The following is a 12,202-nucleotide window of genomic DNA, read 5'->3' as shown; positions in this document are numbered from 1 at the left end:
TTATGGACTACGGCTGATTGAAAGGTTTTCTTCCATAAAATTAATCGATTCTAGACTAATCAGACTCAACATTTCCAAAATACGTGTATATTTTTTGGAAATAATCCATATAAACTATGCTATAAACAAAAAATTGTAGGATTACTTACTATTCGACATCGCCATTGCTAAAGCTTGTTTTCGTCGCGAAGCAGCACACCAAACCACGACTGATTTCTGATAACTTATTTTTCTGCGAAAACTTCATTGAACTTCGGAGACATCATTAATATAAATAATTTTTATCGCCGTTGAATAAGAAATGTTTCTTTCACAAGAAATGTATAAAATTACAGTACTGTATTAGACTTACGGTACCTAATTTACATACTGTACAGACATAGTTAGCGTAAAAATCTCCGTAGCGTGGCGCCACGCTAGACGGCAGGAAATTATATATTTAATTATAACAAAGTTACAATAAGTTAATATATAATTATATATACAGTACCTAATTTATATATAATTAATATATAATTATATGTATAGTACCTAATTTATATAATACTGTCCAGACGATAGAAATCTCTCCGTAGCGTGGCGCTACAGACGGCGGGAAAGTAGTTCGGCTGCCCGATGACGTTTAACGTAATTATAGGGGTTTTTTTTACTGTTTTTTTACGGATACCGTCACAATTTTTTCGCAGTTTTATAGGAATCGTAATTATTGGGAACGTAATTATAGGGGGGGTCGACTGTATATATAATATATAATCTTAGCTATATAAATGGTCTGTGTGTGTGTGTATTGTTTGCATATTATCCTCAAAAATTGTTAAACTGAAGAGAGGTTTTTTTAAAATCAAATGCATTTTAGCAAGAAATTATTTCATGTATGATGGTAAAAAGTAAAAAAAAAAAAATGTAAAATTACATAATTGGTTACTAGTTGATGTGATAAGCCCTCATTACAGATATTTATCAGTTTTGTGACTTGATTTTTAGTTTGTGATGTGAGATCTAAACAGGCAATGTGTTTTTATGATGAAAATTGATTATATTTAAATTAAATAAACCCACACCCATAATTTAAAACAAAAATCATAATTTTTATTTTATTAATATTTTGTTGACTTGATTTAATAAAATATTAAATCAAGTCAACAAGTGTTGTATTTTTGACTTTCTGTCAAAAAGACAACACTTTTTCACTTTTATGGCAAAAGAGGAAATCAAACTTTCTTTCACTAAAGCTTACCTTGATTTTTCCCAACATCTGGTTGTTTGACACATCAGTTCATCCTGTCACATGATATAGATCTCAGATTGTGATTGGAGGAATTTGCATATAAAAAGGGCAATTTCCCATCATTTGGGGCAGTTTTTAACATTTTTGCCATTTTGTTGTTCGTGTTCAGACCTCGAGTTACCATTCCTCTACCAATTATAATAATTGGTAGAGGAATGGTATAATGCTGTATAAGTATAAAAATCTGTTCCCAAAATTTTCCACCAAAAATACTGTACCACTCACTAAATTTCCTAGTCACTTCAGTTTACCATTAAATTTAGTGGAAATCCACCAATTTAAGTTTATTGTGTTGTTAACAGTTGACTTCATGCTATCAAAATAGTCTTTGCTCAATTGTTTTCATCATGTCAACTGTATTCATATTTAATCACATTTTTATTGTGTTTAAATCATTAATTCACCAAAATGTGTGACTTCTAATAATCCTGCAGTCTTGTTAATCCTACATTGTTTTAGTTTGATATATGAGCTGCTCACTTGCCAACTCAATTAACTCCACAAAACAAAAAGTATAAAAATTGATAATATAAATTTTTTATTTAAATTTAAAGTTTAAAGGAAATTTTAAACATTGCAGAATGTATTTTTATATATCATTATATTAAAGCATAGCTTGAATATAATAGTGATATATAAAATTAGTTACGTGAAAAATTTGAAAATTATAATGATTATATTAAGGATTTGCAAATGGAGTTAGTCGATTTGGCCTGTGAACGGCTCATATGTCAGTTTACCAAGATTGTATTATATTTTATTTTACAAGATTTCTGTTTGTCATATGTAGATTTTGAAAATTTGATTAGTTGATTAAAAAAATTACATAATTATTGTATCATTAAATTATATTTTCATAAACAGGTAAATTCTCAAGCCTCTACATATTAATATTTTGTTTAGTTTAGTTAATATCATTTTAAATTTATATTGGATGATATTCAATATTGATCATATTAATTAAAAATATATTTACAGACATTTCAATTGAGTTTGATAATTATATCAATTTCAATTGTAATGTCTGTAAATATATAAATTTCAATATATAAAAATAATCTTCAGTGTTTTATTGTATAATGTTACTTTTTAAATATTTTATAATGGGATATAATAGTTATTTAAATATAAGAATATGGAATGTATAGCAAGATTCAAAAATTAAAGTTTGATTTAGCAGAATTTTCTGAAGTTAGTTGGGTAATTTTTTATAGGAATATTTGTTGCTAAATTTTAATACATGTAAATTGAAATAAAAAGACTATTATAAATTAATGAGATTTTATAGTAAAGTTTATATTTTAGGATGCCATTTGAAGATTTTTGTACTCATTTTACTGATCTGTCGATGTGTTTATTAGTAAATACTTCATGGTTCAGTTTTAGCAAAAGCTGGCATGAAATGTCACTTTATGGTCGATGGACAACTGGTGTGAAAGGATCTAAGTATGATAATGCTGGTGGCTGTATTAGTAATGAAGAAACATTTCTAAGAAATCCACAGGTAAATTATTAAAATAATTAATAATGATTTTATCAAGTTATTTATTTTTATATTCTTTAAATACAGGAAATCCTTGTTAATTCAAACTCAGATAATTTGAAATCTTGTTAGTTTGTAACTGTACTTTTGTCTCAGCCAGGGATATAGAGATTTACAAGTAAAGGAATTCAGTTAGTTTGAAATAACAAAGTGGCTATTTATACATACAGTATGTACATGCAATTGACTATTTATACATATATATATATATGTTACCGCTAAAGCTCGAAATCCGTTAATGTGCGCATTACCTAGCTAATCTGCAGATTAACTAGGGTGATCCGTTAAAGCTGCGAAAATTATTCCATTTCTCAAATTACCTAGGTAATGTTCAGATTATCTAGGTAATCTGCAAATTACCTACTAGGCACTCGGTAAAGTGAAAATAAGATTTTTGCTGGAACAACAGCAACGTTTCTGTACGCTTAAATTAACATAATGTTATTTATTTAATTTTCAATATCTAAAGAATCAAGTTAATACAATCAACAAATTAGTTGATTGAATCAATCATCAATCAATTAAAAAAACTTTAATACAAAAATCAAACGGTTTAAAATATTACTACAATTAGGGAAATGAATTTGCAAAACATATGATAAAATTGTACTTACTTATTAGTGCAATCTAAAGATTGGTGACACTTTGAATTACGTAGCAATTGGTTTTTGCGACAAGCACGCCTATTTGTGGTACATTTAGATTTGCAGTCACATTTTCTGAAACCCTGCCCAGTACCAAGGGATTGTTTTATTGCTGTTTGACGTAAAGATATTTCTACAGCAGGGACATCCATCTTCTTTCGTTAAAAATCTCTCTTTGCAAACACTGAATTCAGATTTTGCATACAATTGTTTTAAAATACCTGTTTTAGTATCAAGTTTATAAAAGCCATCCTCTGTTTTACTAAGAACCACAGCTAAAATTGAACGTGCATCAGTTTTTGCTCTGTCTTCTTCGGGTACTTTAATTCTCACAGCGAAACCTTCATCGACGTTTGGGTGCTTTGCATTAGAAACTGCTAACATTTTCTTTGCTTGCTTTTCTAAACATTTCTTGGCTTCATCACGCTGTATTTTCTGATCCATATTCTTTTTACAGATGATGCACAATACATTCTTACCATACCCTTCCTCTTTAGGATCTACTTCACCACAAACTGCGTGAACAAACATATTACACGATTTACACTTGTGAGCACTTGATGCTGCTTTTGAGCAAACAATACAGACTATGTCTTGTATAGTGCTCTTTACAGGCTCCGTACGAAACTGTGATGGCGATTCTGCTGAAGTTGAGAGTAACTCAGTGATGACTTCTTCAACTTGCAGAGGCGATTCCTTGGAGGTGCAGGGTAACTGAATATTCTTCGTGACTGCATCATCAATCAACGGTATAGAAGGCAGTTTAAGATTACTATCGGTAAATTCTTGTATTTCTATAGGTGATTCTGTAGAAGCGGGGGATAACGGAATGTCCTCTTGAGTAAGATTTGACTGTGATCTCATAATCACAGTCTCTTGTGAATCTTCTAATTTTTCAAGGTCTTCTTCAGTTTTTATCGAATGTCAAACAATTCTCCGGCATGGACAAACTTTTTCAAACCTTTCTCGCGCATCTGACAACGGCTCAATGAGTTTTTCACAGCCTCGTACAGTCAACACATCACACCTTTGAATTATTTGATAATCTCGAGATGATTCTTTCTTCTTGGAAACTTTTATTTGCTTTACATCTTCAATTATGGAATCATACTTTGGTTTGTTATTAAAACACTACGTATTATATTTTAAATCTTCGCTAAAGAGGTTTGCGAAGAATCTTTTCTTGATTTTACTCACCAATTCGGTGCTTGCTTGCATTCTAGGATTTAAATTTATCTACGTAAAAAGAAGGAGTGGGGAAAGGAAGTGAAAGAAACAAACTTTTGAACTTTAACGATACGGAAGCCGTTAATGTGCAGATTACCTAGATACTCTGCAAATTACCTAGGTGATTTGAGAAATTGAACAATTTTCGCAGCTTTAACGGATCACCCTAGTTAATCTGCAGATTAGCTAGGTAATGTACACATTAACGGATTTCGAGCTTTAGCGATAACATATATACTTAATTTGCTATTTAACCCTTTTAAAGCCGTGACGTAAAGATGACAGTTTTAACATTGTTTATAATTCAGGATATCCTAAATATCGATTATCAATATCCTAATTATGATATCAATTATCAATATCCTAATCATGATATCGATTATTGAGAAATGAGAATTAAATCATCAAAATGAGAATTAAAAATAATGGCATTGAGGAAAATCTTGATAGCAAAATATCAAAATTTTATAATACATCGGTGGAAACATATTCTTGTTCATTTTGGAATTCTTTTAGTGCACCATGTCATCATATTTGTATGATAAGAAAATATAATAATTTGGACATATTTTCAAAAACTTGCTTTTATGCAAGATATATTATTTTAATTGAAAATGCACTAAATATGGATACAGATGATGTAAATGTAGATATCGATGATCATATTAACGATGAAACTTTTATTGATGATTTTGATTGTCCCAACAAAATATTACCGGATAGGGAAAAATTTAATACGGCACTGGCAATAACTAAAAATATTGCAGCTATTTTGTCTAATTATGGAATGCAAACTGTCAATAAATATGTAGAGAAATTAAAAGTAATAGAAAGCAATGCAAGAAATGGAATTTCTCTTTTTGAACATGAGAATAGTGGGCTTAGTACAATTGAACCTGAAGAACAAATTTCGTCTAGTAACAAGCCCTGATCAAATCAAGCAAATAAAAGCTTAAAATTCAAAACTCAAATTAAATCCAAAGGACGTCCGAAGAGGAAGACTAAGCAGACCACTTTTTACAAAAAAAAAAAAAATTAAAATACAGAATAAAAAATATATTTCACTTTATTGATATACCTACCAATCTACTTTAAATTTCACTGATTTAATGATACTTCATAGTTTATTGATTACTTTATTGAACAACATTGTANGCGATTCAAGAAGAAAGCAATTGACGCCGATTGCAAACGAAGTTATAGACCAATATTTGTTATTACAGTTTTGAATTCCTCAAGTAGATTAATGAAAAATAGCAAAGTTTTATCAAAATGGATCGATTAAATTTTGAAAAAAAATTCCAGCCATATTGAAGATTCTATCGCTAACTTTCCGCTTCGATAAATTAATATTTTTTTAAATAATCTTTGTTTAAAAAAATCTTATTGTTATTCTGAAAAACATCTGGAATATAAGTATATACTAATGAAAACATTAGAATTTTGATTTACCAATAATAATTAAAATAAAATTTAAAGTATAAATAATATTAATAATAAAGACAAATTTTATAAATATTTTATTTTATGCGTAGCTTTGGTGTCAGGCTATCGAATCCATGAAAGAATCCTACGAAAGAGATATGCATAGTCCCGGAAAATACAGGTAAGATTAATAAGTTAATTTTTTATGGTTAAAAGTAAAATCAGGAGACAAACAACAAGCATTGAATTGCATAAAGTAACACAAACGTTAATTATTCAATTTTTAGCAGAGACTTTCATTTATGGATAAGTCTATAAAAGAAATATACAATAATACTAAATTATTAATATTGTAACATTTTATTTTCAGAGTTCTGGTACCTTTAATGAATTCTCCAGATTTTGCTGAAGTTTTCAACTGTCCTTTGAAAAGTTTTATGAATCCCGAGAATAAATGTCGATTATGGGGGTGAAATGTATTTACTGTACAGTATATCAAAATTCGGAAAACGAATAAAATAGTTATCATTGGTTTACTTGCATTGGTATCCATATTCACTTCACGTTTGTTTACATAACGTTTTTTAATCTAACAATTAAAAAAAATTTATAAACGTTTTGTATTTACGACTGAAGTCAATTAAAATTACAGTACCGTACCAAATATCTGGCTTTCAGAAATGTGGAATTGCCAGAAAACTGGCTAGTTTTGAATTTTGCGGGTTGTAGTACAGCATTTTTTCAAGTAAGTCTGCTTACACGTGTGTCTAGATTCGGAATGACGCAGCGAGTTGATTGGTGTATTTGTAGGGGATGGAGTCAAGACCATTGTTTGGTTCTATTGTGTATGTCATTTGAGTTGTGTTGTTGCTGTGAGCTAAACTTAAGTTGCGAAAGTTTAACTAATTCAAAATAATTGGAAATCTTAGTTATGTATCAGTGTATAGACTTAACATTATTGATTTAATAACTTGATGGGAAACATTTTCACATAAATCTGGGTTAATTAACAAATGAGATACAGCTTGCCTTAAAGCTCAGTACACAAGCATTGCTGAAGCTGTCAGAATACTGACTGTCAAAGAAAGGCAATAATTATTTCCTATGTGGGAAGGTTCAAACTGATTATCTGGAAGATTGATTTGGAAAATATCGTCATCTAGCTGGATCATAGTATCATATATTAGCCAGGAAAATTTTTGAGTTTGAAGACAAGCTTAGAATCCAAAATTTGCTTCCACTTGTCATTAAGTCACTTGTTTTTGATGAAATTCCAATATATGTAAATGTGTGTGTTGTATCAGAAATTTTTACTATTGAAAGTGGCGATCATATCACAGATAATCCCTAGACTTTGGCATTGAATTGTACAGTTGATGATGTTATTTATGAGATATCTGTACGTGATGAGATTCCTTTACTTATCTACATGGCGGTTATGCACTAACAAAAATGTTGAAATGTGACTACTGTAAAGTATTCCTTTTAAGTGAAGGAGATGATAAAGAATTTATGCTTTCTTTTTTTAAAACGTTAATAACAGCGTCTGATAGGGGTGATTTGTGTTATCCAAGTAAAGATTGTCATCTATTGCATTGCCTATGTGTATGTCAACATACAAAAACTTCTGAATAAAGACCTAGAGCATGTTTTTTTCTACAGCCAAATCAGAGAAATATAGTCATTGCTCTTGCTAAAAACAAGCCTTATGAAATTTTTGCTGGCTACCACTGTCATTCACATGTAGTTGCTGACCTCTAAACATATTGTACACATTGCTGCAAATATCTTGTTAAATAATTATAGTAAAAAAAAAAATGATTTTTTAGCAAAACCAATATGCCACAATTTAAGAGATCAGAGATTACTTAATAGTTGGTCTCTTAACAGTAAAAAGTATTTTTTTTCTGCTAAAATCAACTTATTTTGAAGGTACACTGAAGTTATAAATTGTACATACAGTATTGTAAATATAATTTTAAAATACTTTATTCTAAAACTATGATTTTTTTTCAATTGAGGAACAAAGCATTTTTGTTTGTTCTGAATTAAAAGTTTTTTTCTGTCACAAATAATTAGTGTTTAATTTGTAATGATAAATTTCACGAAAAACATTTATAGACATTTTCTTTTAGTTGTACTAGTTTTGTGTATGGAAATTGAAATGGAAAGCCTGTATTGGAGAGATGGATTTGTATATTCGAATTGGACTGTTTGTTTTAGTTGTACTAATTTGGATGTTTTTACATATAATTCGCGAATTTCCCTTCAAACTAAAAATCGTTGTCAAAACGATCAGTTATTTTAAAACAAGGACTGATAGGTGTGGTCTATGTCAAATATCAGTCTGTGGAAATAATCCAACACAGATTCTTAAAAACCTTTATTATACAACTGTAATTGAACGTAATAAATTGTAACTTTACTTTTACATAGCAGCTGTTAAAAGCTGCTATGTAAAACTAAAGTTACAATTTATTAAATTACATTAGTGTAATGTAATCCGAAGCATTTCTAGTTTATTACAACTGAAGTTTACGGAATTACCTAACATTTATTACGTATTTTGTCTACACCAATTATTATACTTTTATTTATTTTATTTAAAGATGTTGCTTCCAAAAGCCGTAAAATATTCAAAAATTTTAAATACAATTTTAAATAGATTAATCTATATCTATATATCTCATGTCCATATATATAGCCTATATATATGGACATGTTTGTCCCTATATTTCACTCTGCAGCCAAAACTACACATCGCACATGAATGATGTTTGTGTGGTAGTAGCCCCAAATCTCTCATCGTGCACTATGGTGGTTGCGTCTCGATAGCTATAAGGATGTGAGAGATATGGGGTTTGAAAGTGGTTGACTTCGAAAATGTGTGACGTTTCGATGAGAATGTTCCAGTTTTTCTAAAAAGTTCTAAAATTTCCTGGAATATGATAGAATTCTCACACATATTCTCTGTCCTCACTCTCATTCTTCACTCCTACAACCTATCCCCTTTCATTTCTTTTTAAATTACATTATAGATCGTTCTAGACTGCATACTGTAATATCAAAACACTTACTCAAACACCTTTTCTTGCAGCCAAAGTTTATAAGAGAAACTTTCTAACGTTTTCGGTCTTGTTAAAAGACGGTCTTGATATTACATTATAGTACATTTTTTAATAATCAACTTTATTTTAATTTTTAATTAAAAGGTGGAATCAAATAGAAAGTATAAAGTTCATAAGATACAAAATGTAATAGAAAATTCTGATTATATTCGAACAAGAGGAGTATTTAAAAGATTAACACTTCATAGAGGTCGATATGTTGTCATCCCAACTACATTTAATCCAGGAGAAGAAAATGAATTTCTTTTACGAATCTTTACAGGCAAAGATGCCAATGTTAAGTAAGTAGATTTTTTTTTAAATAACAGATCAGTTTTCATTTCTTCTAATCTATTTGGCAGATTTATTATTAATTGAAGAAATTAATTTATAATAAAATACTTAAATTCTGATAATTGGATCACAAAACTTCTTTTCATATTAGAGAAATTTCATGTTGTAGTAGAGAGTAAAATTATCTTTGTATAAATCAAAATACATAAGAATTTTAACAAATATAAATGATATCCTAAACTTAATGATTAGCAAAGCAATGCATTAAGATTTACAAATTAATAGATTACAAAAAACTTCATACAGATTTAAATTCAACATTTTTAACTGCACTAGCATTAACAACAAAAATGCAAACATTCACTATGAAATAAATATTTATTATTCAAACATTTTCGGTCTTTTTAGATTGTAAAATTCAAATATCACCTGATGAAGGTTGTTTTAAGAAAACTGAAAATATTAGAATAATAAATATTTATTTCATAGTAAACAATTGCATTTTTATTGTTAATGTTGAATTTATAAAATTTTATAAATATATGTAACATTCCAAAAAATCTTAATTATGAGTCTTATAAATGTGTGTATTTTTTCTGAAATACAGTAAAGCCTTATTATTTTGATATCAGATAATTTGAAGTATCATATAATTTGAAGTCTAGTCCCAGGCAAGAGAATAGGATCTTGCATATATTTTAGTTTGGATAATTTGAAATCCTCAATGAAATTCAAAGTCATTATCTGATGACTTACAAAATATCATTTAATTTGTAATATCCGATCATATTACATGTTTATAAGGAAAGTTTCATGCCCAAGCGGCTTTTGTTTTGGTTGTACCAATTATAAAATGTTGATTTATTGGTCATCTATTCAAGGTAATTCAGACATTGTACAGCATTGCCAATGAAGAGAGTTTATTTTTTTTTTATTTTTATGGAAGATAATTGTTTGGCATTTAATTATTTTAGACATTTTTCACAAAAATCTATTGTTTCAATAATTCCAAAGTCAATTAAATATCATGCATATCTTACGATAGAATTCATAGCTTTAGCCATTAATAGAGCTTGTTTGCATGAAAACCATTGAAAAAAACACATGTTGCATGTAGAGAGGCATTTTCTTCAGTTTCTGCTGTGAAAAAGGTAGTTATGTAAGCATTTATATGAGGATGATAGTCCAGCATTTGCAATGGACAAATATGAAAAAAGTACATAAACCATATGAAAAATGGAACAAGTTAAATTGGATTACTTTATTTATTTATTTTATTAATTAACAAATTTATGCAAATGTCATTTCAATCATCTTTTTTTCTGTAAAAAAGTTCACTGTTAAGTTTTTTATAGAGTTTATTTTAGAAAATCAGTTTTTGGCAGTAAATACTAGCTTTTTGCCAAAATGATGCAAATTATTATGAAATCGGGGAAATTAGTGTTTGATTTCATGTTTTATTTTCATGCATCCTTCCATCAATTTGTTATAAAATTTGATTTTATAACAAATTTATTATTATGAAAACTGAGGGAACTAATATTCATTGTGCTATGACATTCCTATCAGTTCTAAACATCAGTGTGTAGATAATTTCTTTCATATGTTGTTTTCAGGTCTTGCTTTGAATGTATAATAGTTTGGCAACATTTTCATTAAGTATATGTCAACTGATAGCTTTCCTGAAATAGCTTAAATTATTAAATAATATCTCATGATGATAATGCATTTGTAACCAAATGGTTGAAATCACATAAGATAATGTCATATTTTATTTGAGAATTACAAAAATATTTGATTTAAAGTTTGGATAATTCAAAGTCATGTTTACTTTTAGTTTTGGTTTCTTGAGTTTTGAAATAATGAGATTTTACTGTATATTATTCTGAATTTCGTAGAATTTCATATTCTGAATTTCATATTATTCTGAATATTTCATAGAATATTTGTATTTGTGTGTGGGTGTGTGTGTTTGTGATGGATGTATGCAGTATGCATATCTCAATTTTTTCAATTCTCATTTTTAAGTCATTATTTTTACATTAGTTTTGGTTATTAAATGAAACATAGACTTAAAATTTCATTTTATAACAAATTTATTATTATGAAAAATCTAGGATAGTAGTAATAATAAAGTAGTGTGTATAAAGTTTTTTTATATATCAAAATTATTCTAGTTGAATTATTTATTTAAAATTTACACATTGATAACAATGACTGTCATTACTAGTGACTTTGAAGAGTCTAGGATGAGTGTAATTTATTGATTTTAAGAAACTTTTCATGATTTACATAATTTAATAAAAGCTGAAACCATGCAAAATGATCTTTTCTGTCCAGATGAAAAGAAAGAATAAAGAAATTTATAATTTTCAATAGTAGTAAATATCAATGAACTAAATTACATTAAAATTCTAAACTATAAGAAATTTATTTTATTATTTAAAAATTTTTGTTAATTATGAAAAATTAATGATTATTGATTTTAGTTAATGTCTGTTATGATCACTGATGCCAAAAATGAATATAATAGAAATATTCTTTCATTTTTAAGTCTGAAATATTTTAATTTTGAAAATTTTTAAGACGAAGTGTGACTTTTTAAAATGATATATTTTTTTTCTTCATTTTGGTAATAAATTGCTCTTAGTTAGGAAAAGTATTATTTGTAGAA

General features: G+C 28.1%; 1 protein-coding gene across 5 annotated transcripts in view; it reads left to right on the top strand.

Annotated features, from left to right (window-relative positions):
* LOC111624216 (calpain-5-like) overlaps positions 1–12,202 on the top strand; it is a 70,034-nt gene that overhangs the window by 31,603 nt on the left and 26,229 nt on the right. For all 5 annotated transcript variants that reach the window (XR_002756536.1, XM_023367025.1, XM_023367027.1 and 2 more), the window contains exon 8: positions 2,594–2,792. Coding sequence is in view for 4 of the 5 variants with exons in the window: in XM_023367025.1 (XP_023222793.1) it covers positions 2,594–2,792 (199 nt within the window). In the remaining variant the exon portion in view is untranslated. The remainder of the gene's footprint in view (positions 1–2,593; positions 2,793–12,202) is intronic.

This window comes from Centruroides sculpturatus, unplaced genomic scaffold, assembly GCF_000671375.1.
Source record: "Centruroides sculpturatus isolate CEXI.00-Female unplaced genomic scaffold, Cexi_2.0 scaffold61, whole genome shotgun sequence".
Lineage (NCBI taxonomy): Eukaryota > Metazoa > Arthropoda > Arachnida > Scorpiones > Buthidae > Centruroides > Centruroides sculpturatus.
This window is presented reverse-complemented; position numbering and strand designations above follow the sequence as displayed.